At 54.8% G+C, this 24,230-nt stretch overlaps 6 protein-coding genes across 6 annotated transcripts; 2 read left to right on the top strand and 4 right to left on the bottom strand.

Moving 5' to 3' along the window:
* Positions 1-154: 154 nt before the first annotated feature.
* Positions 155-1,945, top strand: V2A60_008614 (Alpha/Beta hydrolase protein; the record flags this gene model as incomplete). Its single annotated transcript, XM_083259886.1, has 1 exon — positions 155-1,945. One exon carries the CDS (start codon positions 155-157, stop codon positions 1,943-1,945), a length of 1,791 nt encoding a protein of 596 aa, XP_083116012.1.
* Positions 1,946-2,310: 365 nt separating this feature from the next.
* V2A60_008615 (ankyrin repeat domain-containing protein) lies at positions 2,311-4,542 on the bottom strand (the record flags this gene model as incomplete). The annotated part of the gene is made up of 1 exon (XM_083259887.1): positions 2,311-4,542. The coding sequence occupies one exon, from the start codon at positions 4,540-4,542 to the stop codon at positions 2,311-2,313; it is 2,232 nt and encodes a 743-aa protein (XP_083116013.1).
* Positions 4,543-6,837: 2,295 nt separating this feature from the next.
* Positions 6,838-7,473, top strand: V2A60_008616 (uncharacterized protein; the record flags this gene model as incomplete). Its single annotated transcript, XM_083259888.1, has 2 exons — positions 6,838-7,064; positions 7,137-7,473. 2 exons carry the CDS (start codon positions 6,838-6,840, stop codon positions 7,471-7,473), a joined length of 564 nt encoding a protein of 187 aa, XP_083116014.1.
* Positions 7,474-12,695: 5,222 nt separating this feature from the next.
* Positions 12,696-14,720, bottom strand: V2A60_008617 (uncharacterized protein; the record flags this gene model as incomplete). The annotated part of the gene is made up of 1 exon (XM_083259889.1): positions 12,696-14,720. One exon carries the CDS (start codon positions 14,718-14,720, stop codon positions 12,696-12,698), a length of 2,025 nt encoding a protein of 674 aa, XP_083116015.1.
* Positions 14,721-20,895: 6,175 nt separating this feature from the next.
* Positions 20,896-22,068, bottom strand: V2A60_008618 (NAD(P)-dependent alcohol dehydrogenase; the record flags this gene model as incomplete). Its single annotated transcript, XM_083259890.1, has 2 exons — positions 20,896-21,801; positions 21,895-22,068. 2 exons carry the CDS (start codon positions 22,066-22,068, stop codon positions 20,896-20,898), a joined length of 1,080 nt encoding a protein of 359 aa, XP_083116016.1.
* Positions 22,069-22,990: 922 nt separating this feature from the next.
* Positions 22,991-23,542, bottom strand: V2A60_008619 (uncharacterized protein; the record flags this gene model as incomplete). Its single annotated transcript, XM_083259891.1, has 1 exon — positions 22,991-23,542. One exon carries the CDS (start codon positions 23,540-23,542, stop codon positions 22,991-22,993), a length of 552 nt encoding a protein of 183 aa, XP_083116017.1.
* Between the last annotated feature and the right edge of the window lie 688 nt (positions 23,543-24,230).

The following is a 24,230-nucleotide window of genomic DNA, read 5'->3' on the forward strand; positions in this document are numbered from 1 at the left end:
ATGCCGTAAAATCCCGCTTTTTCCAAAACTCTACCGTTCCTATATACCCTGATTACTTTTGTTCCTCTTCCTCTTCTCTTTTTTATTCTCTTTTGGTGTCTTGATTCTCATAGATTCTATCGAACCACCCCTCCTCCGAATGACATCACCAACCATGGCAGCAACGTCCTCATCGTCGGCCGCCTCCACTCCGGGCATCCTGTACGTGACGATGCAGCCGCATCCCGACCTGGAACCGGCGCAGTTCCACGAGTGGTACAACAACGAGCACGGCCCGACGCGCCTGGCCATGCGCTCCATCTTTTCCAACGGCCTGCGCTACCACAGCACCGACACCGCCGACACCGCCGACACCGCTGCCGCCGCCTCTCCGCCCACCTTCATGGCCGTCTACGACGTCCGCCACATGCCTCTCCTCGCCACGCCCACCTACACGGACCTGCGCGCGAACCGGTCGCCGCGCGAGGCCGCCACCATAGCCCGCGTCGACGTCGTCCGAGCCTTTTACGACCTGCTGCACACCAAGCAGGCTCCGTCGTTTCGACCGCTCGAGAGCCGTACCGACGCCGAGCTCGCCCCACCGGGCACACAAGGGGGAGGAGGTGGACGAGGCGAAAGGGAGGGGATCGTGACCGTCGCGGTGGAGATTAGCCTGACGCAGGAGCCGGCGGCCGGAGACGAGTACCGGGCTTGGTACATTGAGGAGCACGTCGAGATGCTGGCCAGGGTCCCCGGGTGGCTCCGCAGCCGCCTGTTCAACACGTCGTCGTCGGCGACGGTCCAGGACGCAGCGGCTGGGGGGGAGACGACGGTCTACTTTTGCCTGCACGACTACGAGGCGACCAACGGCCTCGGCGGGCCCGCGCACGCCGCGTCCATGGACACGCCCCGGCGCGCCGCCGTCTTTGACAAGTACGTTGCCGCCAAGAGCCGGCAGACCTTTTCGCTCTTTTACGTCTTTGGCCCCGCCGCGCGGGACCTGCACTCGCTCGCGCAGCTCCGACCGCCGCCTGCGGCCTCCTCCCCCTCCCCCTCCTCCTCCTCCTCCGTGGCCTTTGTCTCCCCCGACGGCGGGGCGTCGCTCCGCACCGACGCCGCCACGCCGTCCATCACGTCGCGCATCCGCACCGACGACGGGCTCGTCATCCCGTACCGGCTGGAAGGCAGCCCCGAGCCCGGCGCGCCCGTCGTGTTGCTCTCCAACTCGCTGCTGACGTCGTACGCCATGTGGGATCCGCTCGTGGCCGTGCTCCGACGGGCGCGGCCGGACCTGCGGGTGCTGCGCTACGACACGCGGGGGCGGCACGCGGTGCCGCCCGCCGATAATGCCAGGCTGGCCGACCTGGCGGCGGACCTGGAGGCGCTGCGGGCCGCGCTGCGCGTGGAGCGGTTCGCGTGCGTCGTGGGCGTGTCCATGGGAGGCGCGACGGCGCTGCGGTACGCGCTGACGCACCCGGCCCGCGTGGGCCGCCTCGTGGCCGCCGACTTCAACTGCGCGGCCGCCGCCGCCAACACGCAGGCGTGGCGGGACCGCATCGCCGTCGCGCGCGGGGAGGGGGGCATGGCCGCGCTGGCCGGCCAGACGGTCGCGCGCTGGTTCCACCCGGCGACGCCGCCCGAGACGGCCGCCTGGATGACGGGCCTGGTGGCCGCCAACGACGTCGAGGGCTTCGCCCGCAGTTGCACCGCGCTCTGGGACTACGACATGCGGCCCGAGATGCCCGGCTGCGCGGTGCCGGCGCTGCTGGTCGCCGGCGAGGCCGACGGCAAGGGCGTGCTGGTCAAGGCCATGGAGGGCTTCAAGGGGCTGCTGGGCGAAAAGGGTGCCGAGCTTCGCGTGGTCCCGCGGACGGGACACCTGCCCATGTGTGAGGACCCAGAGGGCTTTTGGGAAGCGATAGAGGATTTCATGGAACCGATTACAGTAGAAAAGAAAAATGTGTAATTGGATATCTCTATGGCGGAAGAAGCAAAAAGTCTAAAACAAATGCAAATGTCTAAAAAAAAAGCAACAACTCCGTACCATGCATACCAAGTGCCCCCCAAAACGCCAGTCGTAAACTATCAAACCAAAAACTATATACATAATCTGCAATGTGATTCATGAAGAAAAAAAGAGAAAGAAAAAAAGTAGCCCTGACAAACAAAAACTCCCAAGAACGGTGAACAGGGTAAAAGAGTCAACCACGGTTAACAACCGTCAAGAAAAAGTCGATGGGGAAAACAAGGCAAAAAGGGTGAGAAAAAGAGCCGAAACGGAAATGTAGCAAAGCAACATCGCCTACAGCCCAGCTAAAGACATACTTGACATCATTTGGCTGGCATTCCCCATTCGTCCAGAACGGTTGGATTCTGCACGGCGCGTCCACTCTGTCCGCTCAACCAGGCCCGGCACGCCTCCAAACGGACAAACTCGTGCACGCAGTCTCCAGTAATGGTATTAATCTTGGCATCTACAACTTCAAGCACGCTGCGACCCGCGGCATCTCGAGCGTACACATTGGCTCCCTCAGTGACCAATGTCCTGGCGGCAAGCTTGCGTCCGCAGCGGGCAGCAATGTGCAAGGCAGTTTCGCCGGCGCGGTTACGTGCGTTGACGTCAGCACCACCCTTTATGAGCGCCCTCAGAATATCTGGGCCGAGCTTGTGGTTGCCATCCTCGGGCAGTAGCGCAACAAATGCCATCAATGGAGTGTTTCCGTTGGCATCGTAGGCATCGGGGCGGACGCCCGAGTTGAGCAACTCTGTGAGCGAGTCGAGGCGCATCATCATAGGGCGGTCTGAAGAATCCGTTTCTCTCCTATTGCCGCCACTTGTGCGACGTCTCCCATTCGGTGTGGTTACACCACTGGAGGTCGCAGGGCTAAGAATGCTTTGGGCCATGCCCAGACCGGCTGCTCCAGAGTCCATGCTTAGGTTTGCTGCGGCAAGACAGTGGAACCCGTTGCGTCCCTGGGAGTATTCCATAGAGGGGTTTTCAATGGCTTTGTTAATGAAGGTCACGAGGTTCAATTGCGCAAGGACACTATCCTGGACGGGGTCCAATGCGCCATCCGCTGGTGCTATATAGTCAGTCGGTGGGTTCCACACCATCGGTGTCGCAGAGAGATTCAATGCCTCGCCAAATGCATCGCGAGGGTTTCTCTGCATTATGTCATGATTATCGAGGAGGATGTCAACCGTAGCCTGACTCACACCATTGGCCCGCAGCATGTGGAAAAAGTTGCGGCCGTAGTGGTCTTGAGCATATATATCGATGACATAAACGTGCTTCAAGAAGCGAACTAGTTCAGTCACGAAAGTTGCATTGTTCATGGTGTCCTGGTTCATGACGTGAAGAAACGACTGCCCGGCCGTGTTGACCTCGGGCAGGATATCTCGAGCTTTCGGGTGCTCAAGGATGCTGATGAGGGTATTGATGGGACCTCGAGCCGCGACAAAATGTAAAAGGGTATTTCCAAAGGCATCCACGTCATCAAAGTCCGTTTCATGGACATGATGAGACAGAATACGCAGGCCGTTTTCTGTCAGACCGGCAGGTGTCACCCAAGGTAAGGGCGCGGTGGGGTCTTGTTGCAATTCTTCGGCAGCAGAATGCAGATAGCTTCTGGAGTAATCGTTGAGCGTTTGTGGTCGACGCATATAGGTATCGAAGCTGAGGAAGTCGCCTGGTAAAGGAAAAGGTGCGCCGATGTAGGGACTCGGGGCCACATCATCACTGAGCCAATGCAAAACGGCAGAATTGGCCTCAGAGAATGGTGATGTAGGTCGCGAGCGTGAGGAAAAGCTAGGAAGACGTCGTAGCAACTCCTTGACAACGCGGCGGTATGGGGAGCTATAACCAACTAGGACATTCTTAAGGGAAGACGCCGAAGTCGCTGTAGAGGAGGATGTGAAAGCAGCCCTGCGGAGAAAGGGTTCAAACAATAGACTCTCCTGCTCCTCTTGTGGGACGGGGAGGGCTACTTGAGGCGTTTGGCCTGTGTAGGGTGGTGAAAACTCAGCCCAAGCATGGTCGCATGCTATCGGTGATGTAGGGGCACTCCAAGAATTGAAGAGGTGGTGAGGGACGTCCAGCAAGGTAGGACTCACGCTGCTTTCGGACTTGAATGGGGTGGCAAGGAGGCTCGGCTCGAGGGGAGCAGATGATGCACGAGCGTATGAGCTCTCGCTTGACCGGGAGGACACCCGAGAGGACGAGAGGGCAAGCTGCTCGAGGCGGCAGCCCATATCCTCGCTAGATTTGGGGCGAAGCCAGCGAGGTTGCTTGTCTAGCAAGTTGCTCAGGTTTTTGTTTGCGGAATCGGTTCCGGGGGGCGGGGCGCTGAGAGGTGACTTGCGATAGACGACGCTAATGATTTGTTGCACCGGGAGGGTGGTGTAGAGGTATAGTAGGGCCATTCCGCACTGATGAAACCTTGACCACTTCGTAGGGCGACCGGTGCTGGCGTTGAGGCCATGGATAGAAGAAGACCTGGAAAGGTCCGGCGGCGTGGTGATATCTGGTGGAATGGTGAGGCTTGGGAGAGACGGTGGTGTCATGGTTGGGAGTCACTCGCGGCGTGTAAGTGATTGGTTAAGTAACGATGGTTGTGTAAGTGGATGCCGCAATACCAAGTGAAGGAGCAAGTCGTTGAGGCGTGATGGATGGATGCGAAAGGGTAGAAGGAGAAGGGTGAGATCAAAATGATAACCTAAGCAAAGGGGTCATTTGCTGTATTTAAAGGCAAAGAAAAAGGCGTTGTGGCCGTGAGGGAGCTGGCATGCGAACAATGGCGATGCCTTTCCTCCTGGCGGGCCAAGGCAAGGTCGAGAGGGCCATGCTGTTGGGCTACAGCCGGGGCAACTAGGAACGAAGAGTCGGGCGCATGATAGGTGGATGGAGCGGCCCGGAAGCGGGTTCGCTGTGGTCGCGGGACAGGCTGGCTGGAAGCGGATTGAAGAAGAAGAAGACGACATGGTCGTCATAAGAAGTATAGTAGCCAGCAATGAGCTTTGTTGCGCGACTGCTCTTGCATCACTGACTGGCGGTGGAGATGCCTGGCAGTCTGCCATGTTGCATAGCCACATCGTAGCGAGGGAGAGCGGTGGGGCGTGGAGAAGCAGCTAGCGAGCCAGTCGGCCTCTTGGAGACGGCGAGTCGTGCAGGCGAGCCGTAGTGGTAGCGGGACAACAGTGATGTGGCTGAGATGAGGCAGAAATGTACCTAGACTAGTGATTAGACTAGTGATGAGTGATGTGATGATGGTTGTGATGGTGGTGGTGGTGGTGATGATGATGACGGTGGTGGTGATGGAGATGATGCTGGAGGCCTGCGAGGTGATCCTGGTACAGATTGCAGAGAGACTTTGCGCAAACGGCGGCAGACAGCTGTCAGGGCAAGAGGAGCAAACGCTGACGGTTTGCTGACCGGCGGGGTAAAACGGTGCAGGTTCCTGCCAAGCAAGGACCGCCAGCTCTGGTAGCCCACAACGGCTGTCGCTCATCAGACTCCAGAGGGAGCTCGACGCCCCAGTCAGTATCACCTCCCAACTATCAGCATCGCCCTTTGGAACCAGCAGCATCACCACCTCCTCCACCACCACCACCAGCATCGTCATCATCATCATCGCCATCCTCACCACCGCCGCCGCCGCCCTGCATCTACCACACTATCCACACGGAGCCCAAGCTGTGTCGCAGCTCGGGCACCATCCATCCAGAGCTGCTGGTCCAGACCCAGCCGTCTCATTGATTCGGGCCATCATTGAAACGGATCTCGGAAGCGGCCATAAACGAGCGAATGGCGGCGAGGTCGACTCTCTGCGAAACCGAAAAAATGCACAGCCATAGTCATCACCACCATCATCTCCGAGCCGGTTCCTGCACGTCTTTGACTTTGTCCGTTTTGCAATCCCCGGATGCATCAACTCCATCTTCCGACCCGCCCTTCCCATCATGTCGGCAGCCAACTGCAGCCAACTGGATTATGACCTGGTCTGTTAGTTAGTTGCCGTCACCACTCGCCCGCCCGCCCCTGCTGAGCCACTGTAGCCCAGTTTGCTAAGCCTCCTTCCATCCTCGTATTAGCCACAGGCGGACAGGCAGCCAGACGGACAGACAGACAGAAAACACAACCAGACGATTTAGGGCATATGGCTGGTGAGGCCTAGTGCGGCAGGCCATGAGTGAGGCTTGAATCACCTGCAGCTTTGCACCCGCTATTAGTTGCGCTCTTTATTTGTTTTGCACAGCCTCATGTTCTGGCTGCCTTTTTTGTTTCTTCCTGCAAACCTGTCCCATTGGGTCATGCACTGACTAACCACCCCAACTAGCTGCGCCACAGACCACACACAGCATCCTGTCTGTAGAAGCTGGGGAAAAAGGCCTCCCTCTCCTCTTGCTAATGAAGGATAACAGCGGGAACTTGTTGCCCGCTAACTAGTCTTGTGGCGGTGCGGTGCGGTGAGTCGACTAGCTGTAGAGGAGCTGGCCTCGTACCTTTCAACTTCCCAAAACTCCCTATCAGTAACAACTACTCGACTTGACAGAACCCCAGATCGGTGAGCTGTCTCCTTCCTGCGGCCCATCATGGTCATGATCAGGAAGCGCTCCTGAAACGCATCAATGGCAGTTCCAACTCTACTGATTGGGCCACAGGGTAATGACAATTGGCGCTGGGCAAATGGCAATTGCACAGATCCCGAAATCAGGATTAGCTAGCCTCCTGGTTTGACCGCCCAAGAACGTTGAGGCAATGTGTGGGTGAAGGAGCGGGCAGTTAGTTTGTCGTAGCTAACAATCTATGCTCTTCCTTTCGCTTTCTCAATTGAATATTGCAATCCAGGATTGACAATCATGAGTGCCGCGCGGGATTTTGCCAGTGAGGAGCTGCGCCAGCTCTCCAACGCGGATTACACAGTCGGCTGGATCTGCGCCGTGACGACCGAGTATGTGGCGGCGCAGGTCTTCCTCGACGAGAGGCACGCACAGCCAACACACGTTGCCACGCACGATAACAACGACTACACCCTAGGCCGCATCGGAAGGCACAATGCCGCCATAGCAGTGCTTCCAGCTGGAGAGTAACGGCGTAAGCGTCGGCGTCCATCGTAGCGCGCGACATGCTTCACACATTTTCCAACATTCCGAGTCAGGCTGATGATGGTCGGCATCGGCGACGGCGCCCCAAGCCCGGGCAAAATGTCCTTCATCGGGGCCGGCGACGACGGCTCGTGTCTCGGCGGCTGCGCGCACAAACGAGGTGTCGATCCGCTCGCGCCCGGGCGCGGGGACGACGAGGACGACGACCCGGCCATCCACCACGGTCTCAAGGACGCCGAGCTCCGGGACCGGTACGCCGCCGAGATGGAAACGTTCCTCTGCTTCGAGATGGAGAGCGGCGGGGGCTGGCGAGCCACTTTTCGTGCCTCGTCGTCCCGGACTACGCCGACACGTACAAGAACAAGATGTGGCAGGGCTACGTGGCAATGACGAGCCGCCGCGTACGGCCAGGGACCTTGTCCGGAGGATCACGCCGAACAAGACCGAGGTTGACAAAGAGACGAGGGACGTGGTCGAGAGCGGTACGGTTCGAAGAGCCGGTTACAACGCCAAGTTTTCTTTCCGTCGCCGCCGCCGGACAGTCGTAAGATCCGGTTCTCCGCGTGAACATTGGTGGTGCGAGGGACAATCTTGAGTGCATTCAAGCTCCCGCACACTCTGACCAAGTCACGCGCTGGCTCCCTGCCACGCTCCCTCCGCCCAAGCCCTTGCGCAAACGCAACGAAGAGGCGCATAAACCCATGCCAATGTGAAACTGGTCGGTGCTAGATGCCAGGCGGACGACCGCCGTCACAACCGTGGAAGCCTTCGGCAAACTTCATGTTTTCCTGCGGCTCTATTGGCATGCCGGGCTGCGGGGGGGGAAGAAAAAGGTCATGCTCAGTTCCACGATGGTTACATATCTACAAAGCATGATGGAGCAATTCTTGTGAAAAACTTGCCTTTGCTTGGGTATGACGGATGGGTTAGGGGGGAGGGGGGAAGGTCATTCGTGAGCCAGCTATACCAGTAGAATGCAAGTACTCGATGCGTTTCTCGACTCAATATATACAACGTCAAACATGGAGGATATCCCTACTCCATCCGACCTGGTGACAGGCGGCATGGACGCAGCGCATCTAGGCCAAAGTCGATCGAACAGATGGTGGTGAGATTGGCCTGCTATTCACTGCCAACGCAGCCCAGGTTCCGATGTGACTGGCTGCCAGTCTTGACATGCTGGAGCATTTTGCTGTCCAGACCCGGGCCAGGTCCGCAACGCACTGGTAACACTGCCCTCCCAATATTAGACGAGATATATAGACAGAGGTCCAAAATGGTGTCCATGTCAACGCGCAAGGACCGATTGTGTGAAAACGTCCTTTAAGCGGCCGTGAATTACGAAAACATCCGATCAGTTCTGCCATTCTGATATCGAATAGAGTGTAGTCGAGTTTTGCAGATGCAGAGAACACACGAGAACAGAGACGAAAGTGAATACAAGTTTGGTCAATATAGTACGACTAGCAGCCAAAGAAAACTTGATTCGATTCATTTGAATTTTGAATTTTTGAATTCATCCGTGCAAAAATGCTACTGAAGGGGGTTTCTTTCAGAACTTGTTCCTAGGTAGCTCCGAGTGTTGGCCGGGGGGTCGGCGACTGCCTTTGTCAGACGTGTGGGCGGGTGCTAGTATAGATTGTTTCCTATATTTTTTTTCGTAACCAGAATCTGCTTTTGATGGTTGATGAAATCTGATTGTACATATTGGGAAAGAAAGCACAGAGTTGCTCGTTTCGCCCTCTGTCTGTTACCAACATGCTCTGAACTCGCGCGCCGACTTTTGCTCCGTTCCTAGCTATTCAAATCAAAATAAAATAAAAAAGAAGGAGAGTAAGAAAAAAAAGAAAAGCGCTTGATTTTACTTCAATATTCTTTTTTCTAGCACTACCAAAAATTTCTTACATGGACACGCAAACACATGCGATGAGGACCAACAGCAACAGCTCCCCGGTCGGGAGGGCTCCCGCTCGGCCGTGAGCCTCATCAACTCGGCCGTGTGCGGCGGCGCCGAGATTTCCAACCCGCCCGTGATAATTCACGGAGCCGAACGCTTGATAACGCAAAGTTAAAAAAAACCCAAGAGAAAGGAGGAACAAATTTCAAAATGGCATACAGGATGCCCCATGGCTCGAAAACGCTCAAGCCTTTTTTTCCCTCTCTCAATCGGAAACGTTTTGACGGCCGAATGGAGCATAGAGTTTTTTTGTGGCGGTTGCTGGTAACTATAGTCTATCAGTAGCGTTTATGATTCTAGTTGCCAATCTCGACTTGTGGCACGCTTTCTGATTGGCTCTCTCTCTCTTCCTCCCCTTTTAAACTTTTTCCATAAATGACAATGCACAACAAAGTCGCAACTACTTTTGGTCAAAAAAAGTATGGGGGACTTGGACCGCCCTTTGCGGATTTGCCTCGAGCCTGACCACCAGAGTTTAACCAACACTGCCAGAATTTCGATGGATACTTTTTGGGGTTCGAGGGGGGAAAGGGGGTGCGTGTAAACCGGATCAAACGGTGTTTTTTTTTTTCTGCCATTCTATAGAGTTACTACTGAGTACTGGTAAAGTCTTGGATGGAGCAGAGCAGGCAGGGGTTGTGTGTGGGCGAGTGCAAGCGCCCGTCATTGCGCCAGCAAAGTTGTTTCGTAGCTGGCGTAAAAAAAGAAAGACATAAGAAAAAAAAAGGCCGAGGACCAGTCATTTAGCGCGCGCCGCGGTGCTCAACTCCCAACTGTAGCTGAATAAACCTCCTTCTGTTAAGCGAGGTTCATTTAGGCCTGGTCTAGATCCCCTTTGGAGCCTTGCAAATAGCAATCAAGAACAAAGAAAGACACAGTCTCATTGGCATCCAAGACGCCCGACTGAGAGTACAACGCCTATTTTAGAGGGAAGGGGGGGGGGAGAAGAAGTTGGATAATTCTTGATTCATTAGTTGACTGGTTGAGTGGTTGAGTACTCGTCATCTCTTGAGCGATTTTTCTCTTCTTCTTCTCCTTTTTTCCGGAATCTACGGATTTTTTTTTTTGGCCCTGCTTTTGCGAATCCACAAGAGAAGAAGAAAAAGAGTTCCATCCATCTTGGCAAAAAAACATTCCCCACGCCGTCCATTGTATTTTCCGGCCGGGTTGTTGTGGGCGGCAAGCCTTGGAGGGGTGCTGGAGTACTTACTGGAGCAGTAGGAAGAAGACAAGCACAGGGTATCCAAAGTAATCCACACCCGCGGCGCCAATATGCACATCTGAAACAGCCAGTCACGTCATGAGCCTCGGTCGTCATGTTGCCTAATCTGGGGGGGGGGGGCATTTCTATCTGTGAGTGTCTCTTTTCCCTTTTTTTTTAACACCAGTCGAGTCATTTGTCTTGTCTTTTTGTTGAGCCTCTTAATGTCCCTCAAGACAAGTAAAACAAACAACAAACCCAAACCCAAACCGTAAAAGACTTTGTTCCTAATCAATCAAAAAGAATGAATTGGCCAAAGAAAACAGGCCGACCATCTCCCCCTTCCCCCAGCTAGTAACAGTGCCATGTTCAGACGAAAAGCAGAAGAAGAAAAAAATATGGAGAATGAGGCGTTGCGTGGACTTTGGCCCCCAGCAATGTCTCCTTGTCTCCTTGTCTCCCTACCAGTAGGCTGTTAAAGCGGCGACGACCTTGTTCTTTTTCTCCTTCCGCTCCTTTCCTTTCCCCTGGAGCTTGCATCGACTTGGTATAGTCCGTTTTTTTTCCCGTTTTGCACACCACCTTGTCGAGTCTGTCGATGAGGCGTATCGCTGGCAAGCTGGGCTAAACATATTTCGGTCTTGTCTATCCGTAATCCTTGACCCCCCCCCCCCCCCCTTTCCCCTCGTAACCCTACCCTCCTTTCCTTTTACATCGTCACTTCGTAGCGCCCGGTATCAGGTGAAGAAGAAGATGAAAAACAACAAGGTTGTTTTTTTTTTTTTCTCTTCCTTCATCTTTCTGTGTGCGGAGCAGACTTCATAGTACCCGCCACCCCCCCTCCCCTCCCGATAGAACCCTGTCCAACGACAAGTCCTTGCACCCCGAGATCTGTGCGTGCGCGCGGCCGGTTTCCTCTGCAACAATTTCGTTGCTCTTTCTGCGAGACCCGGGCCAAGCAAACACCCAGCAGAGCCTGTCCAGGGCAGAACGCACGAGGCAGGGGAGGGGAGGAGGGGAAAGGACCAAGGTACAGTACTCAGTAACTACTCAGTTATTAGTGCCAACTCGAGTTGGCCCATCCACCATCCGTGTGTTGATGTGCGCTGTTACTGGGTATACTGAGTAGGCCATATGTGGGTGACGAAGATGGCTCAGGCACTTGGGCACAAGAACGAATTGACACACACAAGACCATGCACAACTTGTTCCTCCTCCCCCTTTCCCCTAGTTAACCCCCGAGTACTTTTGGTATCAGTAGTTGACCGATGTGTGCACAAACTTCTGCCCACAGACATGGTTCGATACAGGAACCAGGCGGGGGTGGAAGGGGGGAGGGGGGAGAGATGTCATTATGCGAGGTGATCTGTGTGCTACATCTGACAGCCACGGGGATAAAAAGAACAATTCTCATGAAAGAGACTCAATGGCATTTGAGAGCGGTAGAGCCGCAACCAAACAACACACAGACAAGGCAAGATGGGCCATTGCATGACCCTCTTCCTCACCCATACTGCCTACTTACCCACGGACCTCAGCTCTGCACTTGGTTTCCCCGTCTCTGTCTTTGTCTTCTTTGTCTTCTTGTTTTTTTTTTCTTTATTGTTTATGGTCTTTGCCTAGACCGAGCTCATCTCAATTCAAAATTAAAAGTTCTTGTTTTTGTTTTTGTTTTTTTTTATCAGTGCAGAGCCCCTGCATAATGCCAACCAAGGCATCATCATTTGGACTCGGCGCTACTTTTGCAAGTTTCGTGTGAACCAGTAGTTCGAGACAATCCATGCTCCTCCGACTCCACTCCTGCTAGTTCGATTTTGACAGGTAGACACGGGCGGCATGGATGTTTTAGCCCATGATTTTAGGGCAGATTTGTTTCATCAGCAGTAAGATTGTCCCCCCCCCTCTCGATGCTATAGTTGTTAGTTGTCATAAGCAAACCCGCATCATACGGGTTCGTGCACACGGGGATCGACAGGAACCATCAGTCACTCCATCCGGACAAAAAAACATCATGAAAATCTCGCAAATAAACAAGTCCTCAACGAGACAAAGAAAGAAAAGAAGAAAGAACAAAAATTACTCAGTGCACAGAGAGCAGGGCCATCGGAAATTAAGAAAAAAAAGAGATTATATTATGTGGCTAATTATCGCAATTAGACCTGTCCATAACTCTTCTCCAATATGCCACAGATATGCGGCTTGGTGAAAATCAATATCATGTCCCTTCTAGAAAAATAAATGTCCCTCGATAAAAAAAAATGTACAAAATTGCACCATGTTTCCCAATTAGCCAAACTCTGTCCCTATCAAAGCAGAACAGATGTGTGTAAAAAAGAATCCAAATTAGGTTGCTTATCTCTTTCCCAATGTTTGCAAGGGCAAGAAGATGTGTGAAAAAGAATGTCTGTAGTTTTCTTTTTTCGTCGCGTGTTTCATCCGGATGTGCTTCATAGTTTAGAACAAAGCAGCGGCGACAGCGACGGCAATGACAGCGGCCTCGACACCGAGGCGGCCACCAGCGTTGGGAGAGACAGTGGGGGGACTGGTAGGGACTGTGGGGGGGCGGGTGCTGGTGCTGATGGCAGGAGGAGGAGGGCCCTGGCTGGAAGGAGGCGAGGTGGGAATGCACTCGCCGTTGGGACCGGGCTTGGTTCCCTCCGGGCAGCCCGAGGGCTGAGGAGGAACGTGGGTAGATCCGGGGGGAGGAGGAGCCTGGGACGAAGAACCAGGAGGAGGATGAGGAGCCTGGGTAGAAGAGCCAGGAGGAGGAGGGGGAGCCTGGGTAGAAGAGCCAGGAGGAGGAGGGGGAGCCTGGGTAGAAGAGCCAGGAGGAGGAGGAGGAGCCTGGGTGGAAGAGCCAGGAGGAGGAGGAGGAGCCTGGGTGGAAGAGCCAGGAGGAGGAGGAGGAGGAGCCTGGGACGAAGAGCCAGGAGGAGGAGGAGGAGCCTGGGTGGAAGAACCAGGAGGAGGAGGAGCCTGGGTGGAAGAGCCAGGAGGAGGAGGAGCCTCGGTGCTGGTCACGGGGCAGACTGTGGTAGAGACAGGAATGGTCGTGGTGAGAGTGACTGTGGACGAGGCAGGGCAGCTGGTGACCTCAGGAGGGCACTTGGTAATGGTCTTCGTGGACGTGGTGTAGAACGTCGACGTGGTCCATTGGGTGGTCGACGCGGGAGGCTGGGTGGTCACGCCGGTCGACACGGAGCTGCTGCTCTCGACGGGCTTGCTCGAGGACTGCGTGGGCACCTCGGTGCTGGTGACGGGGCACACGGTCGTCGAGACGGGGATGGTCGACGTCACGGTGATAGTCGACGAGGCAGGGCAGCTAGTGACCTCGGGAGGACACTTGGTAATGGTCTTGGTGGAAGTCGTGTAGAACGTCGACGTGGTCCATTGGGTGGTGGGAGGCTCGGTCGTGACAGCCGTCTTGGTGTCGGTAGGCTGGGTGGTAGGGGCCTCGGTGCTGGACGATCCGGTGGTGGGCACGCCGGTGCTCGACGACTCGGTGCTGGAGGAACCAGTGGTAGTGGGAGGCACCGAGGTGGTCACGTCAGTGCTGGTGACGGGGCAGACGGTGGTGGAAACCGGAATGGTCGAGGTCACGGTAATGGTCGACGAGGCAGGGCAGCTCGTCACGGTGGGAGGGCACTGGGTGATGGTGTGCGTGGAAGTCGTGTAAAAGGTCGACGTAGTCCACTTGGTCGTGGGAGGCTGCGTGGTGACGGCAGTAGAGCTGCTGCCGGTGGTGCTCTCAGACGAGGTGGTAGGAGGAACACTGCTGGTCGTGGTGCTGCTCTCGGACGAGGTGGTGGGAGGAACACTGCTGGTCGTGGGAGGCTGCGTGGTGACGGCAGTAGAGCTGCTGCTGGTGGTGCTCTCAGACGAGGTGGTAGGAGCAACGCTGCTGGTTGTGGTCTCAGACGAGGTGGTGGGAGGAACACTGCTGCTGCTGGTGGTGCTCTCAGACGAGGTGGTGGTCTCGGTAGTGGTAGTAGAGGTTGTCACAGGAGGAGGAGTAGTAGTGGAAGTCTCCGTCTCCGTGGTGCAGTCCGTCGTCGAGGTGGTGGTAGTCTCGGTAGTGGTAGTGGTCGTCACAGGAGGAGGAGTAGTAGTAGTGGAAGTCTCCGTCTCGCAGTCAGTCGTCGAGGTGGTAGTGGTAGTGGTCGTCACAGGAGGATGAGTGGTGGTGACCGGGGGAGGCGTCGAGGTGCTGGTAATGGTGCTGCTGGTGTGCGTGGCCGTGTAGGCGATGCAGGAGCAGGCCGACGAGAGGGCCGTGACGTCGGGGCAGTTGCGGAACTGGGTGGGAATGGCCGCGGCGTCCGTCGTGGTGCCCGCGATCCAGCCGATGCAGAAGCCCGGAGCCTGGTCGGCGTAGCGGTGGTCAATGAGGTTGCGCCAGCAGCCGTCCGGCTCGCAGTCCGGGTAGTGCCAGGCGTAGGCACCGGCGGCCAGGGCCGAGATGACGATGGTGGTCTTCATCGTATGTGTTTTGCACGCGTGCGAATTGTGTGTTGTGTGTGTGTGTTTGTGTGTTTGCGTGTATGTTTGTGTATAAGCGGGCGAGACACAACGATGCCAAGACTCTTGTCTGGTGAAAGCGAGTGTGTAGGAAGAAACGATGGAAGAAGGGTGGGAGAGAAGGGTGAGGGGAAGAAGAAGAAAAAAGAAGGAACAAAGTACAGAACACAAAGGTCGTTCTTGTATACAATGGTTGAGGGTAGAATCTTTCCTGGCAGAGACGAGGAGGAGGTCTGGGGTCCTTATACGTCTGTTCACCGTCACCTACCCCGAGCTGCGGCGCCCGCCCCATGCTCACCGCGAGCAAACAGAAACATTTTGGCGCTGGTTTGCGTGGCATAGGGACCTCGACCAGGTTCCTCCTCTCGTCTCTCCCACCCCCTGCTCTTCCTTTCTTCCCGGGGGGGGGCGAGAAAAGACTGGATGGACGGGTTCTCAAGCACAGGATTCACACACGGAGAAGCGTGGTCCAATATGGATCCCCAGCCGCCCATGCCACAATACGAGCCCGGCGCTCTCGTAGGGTACTACCAGCACGAACGGGCGCACCCCCCTCCCCCCCCCCCCTTGGCCGTGTAACTTGTAAATAGCCCGAAGAGTCCGGGTCCCTGCTGAGAAGTTGCACTCCCCCCCATGCGATTCGTCTGATTGGGGGAGGCTGGCCATGTTGATTCGGTGGCAGAAGCTCCGGCCGTGACGTCCTAGGCCCCATCTGGGACCCAAGAGGCCGGCACACACACGCCCCCACCACACACACCATTGTCATTGTCCCAGATCCCCTTTCGCTCGGGTCAACTGGAAATGGTTGGCCAGCAGGGCCTCGCTAGCAGATGGACGTCTAATAGCGGCAAGAGAAAGTCAGAAGAGGAGGATGGGGCGGTCCCCGCTCAGCCCTCCGCGCGAAGACCCAGAGAGGAACTCCAGCGGTTGGTGACTGGACTTTGGGGCCCTCTGTTCTGTCGACTGGTTCCTTTGTTTCCTTTTGGCCTGTTTCACCAGTCGATGCTCAGGGGTCCTGCAGACGCCATGGTCTGCCGATGGCCAGCAGTGTCCAGCAACTTTTGACTTTTTGTGTCTTAATCCGATGGCTGGGTAGCTGCTGTAGATGGCCGGGTTCACTCATGGTTACAGTGACTTGTGCGCGCCGTACACCTCTCATTTCCACCGCCACTTGTGCGACATCACGCATTGTTGCCCGTCCCAGTCAAGGGCTTTCACTCTCGACCAGTGAATCGGCAGGTAATTTAAAACTAGCCCGTCTCTGTGAATGAACACGAAGTAGCTTCGTATCGGCAGAGTTGGGCGCCGGGGCCAGATATCGACCACCGCCCGCCGTGTTGGGCCTGCCAAGGCAGTGACATCGACTTATCGCTGCCAGAAGTGAGCTGTGTGCGTGTGTGTGTGGCGGGCGTGTGCGAGTTGGCGTCCGGTCCGGCATAGCTAAAAAGAAGAGGCCCAGTCATGCCACTGTACGGGATGTGCTCCGTCTTGGTGCGTTGGCGATGATCCTCCTGCAGGCGGGCGGACTGAGTGAGGTGGTCGGGAAATAAGACAAAGAGAGACCACTCAAAACGAAGCAGACATCCCCACGTCCACTTTCCTTTCTTTTTTCTTCGGTCGCTGACTTGTACTAAGTACGATGGTGGCCTGCGGGAAAGACAAAGTTACGAGGTTGGTAAACCATTTGCTATTCAGTTGGTTGCTGATGCTGAATATTACGGTGCTCGCCTTGCAGGGACGTGCAGTAGTGTCGCGTAGCAGCGTGAGTGTGTGTCTGTGTTGTGGGCTTTGGCCGGGCACGGCCACCACAACTGCCTTTTCCTTCTCGTGTCGCCATGCGCAGAGAAATGCCCGTTTATTGTTGATGCATCCTGGTACTGGTAAGTAGTTCTCGCTTCCCGCAAGAGCTGCATGTGGGTAACCGACCGCCGCGCTGTTTGCGGATGACGTCTATCACCACCACCACCTTTGTTGTTTCTACAGCGGCGTTGCTTGGCAGCGTACTGAGTAGTGGCCCAGCAGAAGCTGTGGGAAACACCAAACTACCCAACATGGGGTGCCTTTCCTTGTGCTCTTTCGGGTGTTTTTTCTCCTTGTGCAAGCATCCCGGCTTGAAATCCATCGTGATCAAGGTTAATGCCGGTAATTGCCCGTTTTTTCCTGTGGACTTTTATTATGCACAGCCAACCCACAGCCAACCAGCTGGCTTTTGCCGCCCACCACCCACACACCCATCCATATACCCGTAGTAGCCGCCCGTTGTGGGATCACTATCTTTTTTAGCACCACGAAGACATGGGTGTGTATTGTGTGCTTACCATTCAGGTCGCCATCTCGATATGCCTTGTTTCTTTCTTATTTCTTTTTTTTTTTTACTTGACATGGTATGACATGTGCCTCTAGCTTCACGATGAGCTGAATATCACGTCTTCCGGCGGGGTCTCCAGGAATAAGGCTGGCTGCGTTGCAATGCCGACTCGGTCGGGGGAAGGGATTGGGTCCCGAGATGGCAACACCATCCGGCGCCGCCGTGCAGACGTTGATCACGGCCCTACCAGCACAAGACCGCAGGCTGGCCAGCCAACGTCAATGGCCGGAAAACAGCCCGGAAGGTTGTGCGTGGCCCAAGCCCTTGTACGATTCGGAAAGTATACCAATGAAAGAAGCCGTTTAGTATTTCCTGCCTCTTTCGGGATCTGCTAACACGCATCCATCTCACGACGGCATAACGCAGCGTGGAGTTGTTGCTGTGTGCTGGCAGGGCTGGAGCAATAGGGCCGCAACCACTGCCGTTTGCCAATTCGCCTGTATTTTTCTTTTTTTTTTCTTGCTTCATTTTGATACGTTGCTCGGGTTTGTTTTTTGTTTTTTGTTTTTTTTCTCATCAAGTCATCTTCTCGGCTTGGCGCGCCGCTTCACCGGTGCGTTGTGCCGTGGACCGTTACGTTGGTTGGCTGGCGACCATGGCGGAGACTCGACAAGTTTGATAAAGCCTCAACTTCGTATCCGACAAAAACAATACAAAAAAACATCGTCATAGAAGAGTCATTGAAATTTTCCTTTTTTTTGAGAGGGGTGCGCTCTTTGTCCGTTTTGCCCAGCTATTCTAGATCCTTCGTCTTGTCCGGATTCCTGTTTGCGAGGTAGGCGAAGTGGTGCCGTTGTGGATTTCTTTTTTCTTGGGACGAAAGAGGGCTTGGGAAAAGAAACGGGCCGCAGCCATCATCATGGAGCCAAAGTTATTAGTAGAAAATGCATTCGGTGCTTCTTTGCTGGGCGTTGGTTTATACGGACGTTGGCCAAGGCCAGCCAGCCATGGTGGGAGAGGGAAAGTTGTGTGGTGTGTAAAAAAAAAATCCAACCAACTAACTACTCAGTAGGTAGGCAGGTATGGAGTCGGTGCCTGCAGATACGTGGTAAACTAATGCATACATGAATACGAGGAGCAAGTGCCCAGCCCAGCCCAGCCCAGCCCCATTTGGTGCGCATCTCTTATTCATGCACTGCGGAAGAATAAAACCAGCCCAATCACCAGCCACAGTTCTCTAGACTCGTCACCTCCCAACAATGCCCTCTCCCGCCCTAATGCACGCCGTAAAAGTTGACGGGCATTAGCTCCGCTCGTAAAAGAAAAGAAAGAAAAGGAACCTGAGAGCAAGATCATGGTGATATCATCTCATCTAAATTTGGATCAAGGAGAAGAGATGTTTAAAAAAAAAAAGACGCAATCGGGCCTTGACAGTGAGAATCCGTGACAATCGTCTCCATCCCCGGCCGTGATTGTCTTCAGCTTCCTTGTACCGCCCTCTCTCTCGGGGGGGAGGGTCAAGTACCCGTATTGCCATGATGATCAAAATCGCTCCCCCCCCAGCCCTCTTTGTGTTTCTTGCTTGTGCTCCGGTCTTGTAACGCCTTGCAGCTTATTGTGTGTGCCACCCGGGCAGCTCGGCAGCTCTCTGCTGTGATATTAAATGAACTACCCTCCATCATGTTTTTGTCGTCTCTTATTCCGGCCTCTTCTTTTTTTTTATTTTTCCTTTTCAAAGACAGTCATTGACGTGGCAAAAAAAGGTCTTCTCCCCCACCCGGCTGGTTCTCGAAAGAGAAACAGAAAAATATAATCCCGTAAAGTGCGCCGCACGGATGATATACAATGCAGCCCTGTATAGGTGGCGATCTAGGACATCGTACGACGAGGTCAGCTTTCTTCCGCCCAGCCATTTATTTCTTCGTGTCACCACTTTCTTGCTTCTATTCTTTTTTTTTCTTCTTCTCTCTTGGTGTCGTTTCCCTCGGCGACCTATGACTCAAGAAAAATAATCGTCTTTTTTTTTTTTAGTTTTGATGTGCATAAGGTACGAATAGTTTCAAGCTTATGCCAACAAAGAAAAAAACTCTACGTTGGCTGCTCAAACTCTAAACATGTTCAGGTCTTTTTGTATATGACAGCGGAACAAGGGCCTTCCGCATTCTTCTTGGTCAACAATAAAACGTCAATGCCAACCTACAGAGCGGCATGTCATCGACCACCCTCTGGCTCCTCTTACCTTGAAGGCTACGGCCACAACACTCCGCAAATCGGAAAGCATAAAGGGCTCCAAAATGCCGCGAGTTTGTAAATTCCTCATTGTCTGTTTTCCCCCTCCCTTTCCGGCTTTACCAATGCGTTGTATCCCAAGTAAAATGGCCGTCCCGTCACTCGTGCGTCGTCGTCATGTAACGGCTGTACGACCGCGCACAGTGCCCACGTGAGAATGTCCTCTCCCTCAACCGTCAGTCCAGCTCCTGTGCTCTCTCTCTCTCTCTAGACAACGCGTTTCTCCCTCCTCCTCCTTCTTCTTCTTCTTCTTCCATCCCCGCTTCAGTTACGTCTTTGTAAATTTGCAACTGATTCTTGAGCTACCCTTGACATTACATTTTTTGCTCTGGTGCGCAAAGATGCCCGCACGGCTCTCAACAACAACAATGATAACAATGACAACCCAGTCCACTCGGCAAACGCCTTTACCAGGCGGAGGACCTTGATCATCCCATGCATGACAAGCAGCCCATAGCGTCGCAACGGTACCTTGAAATCCGTTTATAATAGCGGCAAGATTTTCGCCATATGCCGTTTTGGGATGGTATTGAGCTGCCCACTCCCCCCCCCCCTCCTTCCTCTACCCAAAGTCTGTCACTGTCACCATCATTGTCGTCCTACCTGTCCAAGTTTCTTTTATTTGCACTCCTGTTCTGTCTGGTGGGCACGAGCCAAGCAAGCATCCCCATAATTGCTCGCGTTGGACACATTTTGCAAAAGTGGTGCCCATAAGTAGCTGCTGCCGCACAGCTGAGGCCCAGCTGCGGGAAATTCAAACCTGACCATGAGGGCCAAGTCATGTCAGTTGTACTTGCAACTTGTTGAACATGAAAATGCAAATGCACATGTGCAGCCCAAAAGTGGCATTGCAGCATCGCTATTGATTGGCCTCTGCGCTGGAACCCCCCCCCCAAAAAAGAACGAGGCCGAATATTGATTGAGCTGTACACAAGTGGCGTTGCTGCGATTGGGATCATGCAACCCCTCTGAGGCCAGATGCAGAATTCTTGGCACGAGTCAGCTCATGCCAGTACCTTTCCCGTGCATGCATCAAGCGTAGAAAACTTGGCCAACATCAGCTCACTCTGGCAAGGAGCAGCAGTAGTACCTAATCTTGATCAACACCGTCATGAACCGTACAGTCCCGTGCTTGCGCCGGTCGTACAGGCCTAACAAAGGCCAGCCCTCAAGTCCAGTTATGCCGTTGTCAACTGTTGCTTGGTACGGCCAGCATCGCCAAGACGGCGACTTTTCTGGCCATTGAGACGCATGGAAATGGTGCAGTTTGTTCCAGTTTGTTCAGTCATAGTCTTGATCCCCTCATTCCGAATATCGACAGGCCACGAGTCCCAAATGTCATTTACAATGCTGATAGACAGCTCACTGTCAGGTCTCTCGAATTGTTCACATCATGGATAGTATTCATTTAAACATACTCGGAAACCTTTCTAATGCTTTTTATTTTTTTTAAATCATCTCAGCCACCAACTCATCTACTACATTATATTCATTACATGGTATTGATCCTCACACACATCTTCACATCACCGGCCCGTCTTAGTTGTTGACCAAGACGTAACGGAAACGAGCCTTGCCGGCCTCCATGTCGACAATGGCTTGGTTGGCGTCCGACATGGGCCGCTTCTCGACAAAGGGCTTGACGTTGTGCTTGGCGGCAAACTCGAGCATCTCGCGGATGACCTTGGGGCTGCCGATGGCGGAGCCGGCCAGGCTGCGGCGGCCCGTGATGAGGGGGAAGATGGGGACCGGGATGGGCTCCTCGGGCGCGCCGACCTGGACCATGCTGCCGTCGAGGGCGAGGGTCGTGATGTAGTCGGCGATGGGCATCTTGGCCGACGAGACGGTCGAGATGATGACGTCGAAGCGGCGCGCGTTGTGCTGCGCCCACTCCTTGTCGTCCTCGGTGGCGATGTAGTCGTCGCAGCCGAGGGCCATGGCCTCGTCGCGCTTCGAGGCCTTGCGGGAGATGCCCACCACCTCGTCCGCGCCCATGGCCTTGGCGAAGATGACGGCAAAGTGGCCCAGGCCGCCCACGCCCGCGATGCCGACCTTCTTGCCCGGGCCCACGCCCCAGTGCTTCAGCGGCGAGAAGACGGTGACGCCGCCGCACAGCATCGGCGCCGCGTACTCGGGCGCCAGGCCGTCGGGGATCTTGATGACAAAGTGCGACGGCGCGCGGTGGTACAGCGCGTACCCGCCGTACGCCTTGTCGCCGTTGTAGTGGATGGAGCCGTACGTGTTGACGCCGCCGTTGACGCAGTACGGCTCCTCGTCCGTCTTGCACGGCGTGCACTCCTTCTTGCCCCGCCCCAGGCAGGAGTCGGACTGCGCGCCGACGCCGACAATGTCACCCACCTTGATGCCGCCCTCGGCCTTGGAGCCGACACGGACAGCCACGCCGACAATCTCGTGCCCGACAACGCAAGGGTAGGGGGTGGCGCCCTGGAGGAGCATGGTTAGCACCGAGCTGGATGGTCATGCTTCAAAACATCTTCGAGGGCTTCTCCACGTGTGCTCATGTTCTTGGAAACTTACCCAGCCCGAACGCAGTGTGTGCAGGTCGGATCCGCAGATGCCCGAATGTGTAATCTTGATGTCGACATCGTTCTCTTCCCACTTCTTTGGCTCATACTCCTTCCAGACCATCTTGCCGTTGACGGACTCGGCATCGTCACCCATCCACCCCTCGAATTTGTAGTCGGTCGTCATGGTGATACAAATTGGTGTGTAGTTTTTGTGATATAATTTGGTTGATTTGGTAGTATAGGTGTAAAAGAATCCAGATTTCTATGTCGGGGACAATAGGAATCAGCTAATTGTGCAATTGCAATAATTCGAGAAGAAACTGGGTGCCCTCTGGCTCCCTCTTTATATCATCTCATTTTCTACAATCGAAAAACTCTAAAATCATCGTCGCGGTGATATCATCGAGCACCGTAGAGCCTCCATCGGTCCCTCCGCTGAGACCGGACTGCCGCTAGGACCGGACTGCCGCTAGCGGCAGTCCATCGATCTGGTCGGCCAATCACGGCGCAACCTTATCGCCGACAGGACCCAGATTGTGCCCATCGGAGGTAGGCAATGACAGCATTGAAAACAGAGTCCAGATCATTTCGGCGATAGATGTTTCGAAGGCGCGCCGAAAGTCCACTACTTATCCGTGCAGGACGGACAGAATCATCCTTGCTGCGGAGGTGCCAATATTGCTCGACTTCTGCTTCTTTCCGCTTGCTGATTACCAAGCCTATAACATGGCCGGTGAGTGGACTTGAGAAACACCAGGAAACAACGGGTTTAGAAGCGTGTGGGCATTCGGAGTTTTGGGAGTTATTATTCATCAATCATCGACGGCGGATACTCTCGTGCGGGACGACCTGGTGTTTCGGACTTGTGGAAATAACTATTTTCCTGCCCAATCGATCAAGTCGTCATAGCCCAAGCGATAGCGCTGCCAGCTATCTGCTAGCCAGCCCGGAAGCTTGGAAGGCCGATGGAGCCAATTTCAACATTGTAAAAAGTATTGCTCCGTCAACCGGGATTTGGTGGGCGAGCGAGGCGCTCGGCAGTGATTTTCATCTCTGAGGGGGGGGTGAGCGATGTACAAAATTAGGACGTTTTTCGTCAATCAACATCAGCCGACGGCGCCCTCGATCACCTTGTCAAGGAGCTCTTCCTCCACCGCGTCATACCAGTCTTGTGTCTGCATTCCCTGGCGCACGAGAGCTTGCAGGCCCTCGAGAAGGAAGTTTTGACAGTTCCAGCCGCCGTCCTCGTGCCGGTCCTCGACGGGCGTTGCGGCGACGACGGCCATGGGCGCCAGGACAGCGTCGCTGCGGACCAGAACGGCGCCAGCGTTGACGTGGGCGTGGTAGTTGGCCGGCTCGGACCAGTCCGTTTTGCCGTGCAGGTGGTAGACGTTCCACGGCGCGTTCTCGTCCTCGCGCTGCGCGTGTATGGTCTCGTGGAGGGCCGGGTCGTCGGGGGAGGAAAAGTACAGCAGGACATGTCGGTTGTAGTAGGTGTCTGGCTGGCCGCGGAAGATGAAGATTGTGAGGCAGACGGTGAGCAGACGGTCCGAGATGGCGTACTCGCTGGCGAGCTCCGTTTCGGGGCTGTCGGGGTTGGGCAGCACCCGCGCGTCCGGGAACGGCCCGCGGTTGGGCGACCGCACGCTCGAGATCATGCTGGCTTGGCTTCTGGACTGCGGGCGGGCGAGTGGTGTCGGTTGCGTGAGGCAAGTTGGCAGCCAGTCAGAATGCCAGGCAGCCAGTCGAAGAAAAGTGGCGAGAGCTGTCGTCTTTGACTTTGGAGAGCTCTCTGCGGGGTAGTGGTCGTACAGAAGCTGCCTCGACAACGGTCATACAGGAGGATGGAAAGTATGAGTTTTCGGTCCGCGGATATATGTGTGTGTCAGAGGTTGCGCATACAAAGATTGTAGAATCACATTGCATCTTGCACGATGACGCGTGGATGGAGGTCAGTTGGTGCCACTGTTGGCTGCCAGATTAATAAGGTTAAGTGTGTGTAACCGTAATGGGTACGGTCGCCTGATTGCACGTTGAATAACAGCGTCTTCTCCAACGCAGTGAATGAAGACTACGGGAGCTTGCGAGGTCTACGCATCTTGTACGTGTCAACGAACCTTTAACATTGTCTTTTTTATTTTCCCCGCTCTGGTGAAAGCGCAGAGCCGGAAAGTTTCAAGGGATGCTACGGAAGAACATCGACGATATGGACTGGTAAGAATGGTGACTGTGGCACAGCTGAAATCGTAGACATCATACGGCGCAGCAGAACAATCACGACCTACGCCGCCATGATAAAATGCTCTATAAAGCCAATTTGCATCGTCGGTAGGTTTCTTGGAGCCT

Source organism: Cordyceps javanica, chromosome 6 (assembly GCF_051103115.1).
Source record: "Cordyceps javanica chromosome 6, complete sequence".
Taxonomy (NCBI): Eukaryota; Fungi; Ascomycota; class Sordariomycetes; order Hypocreales; family Cordycipitaceae; genus Cordyceps; species Cordyceps javanica.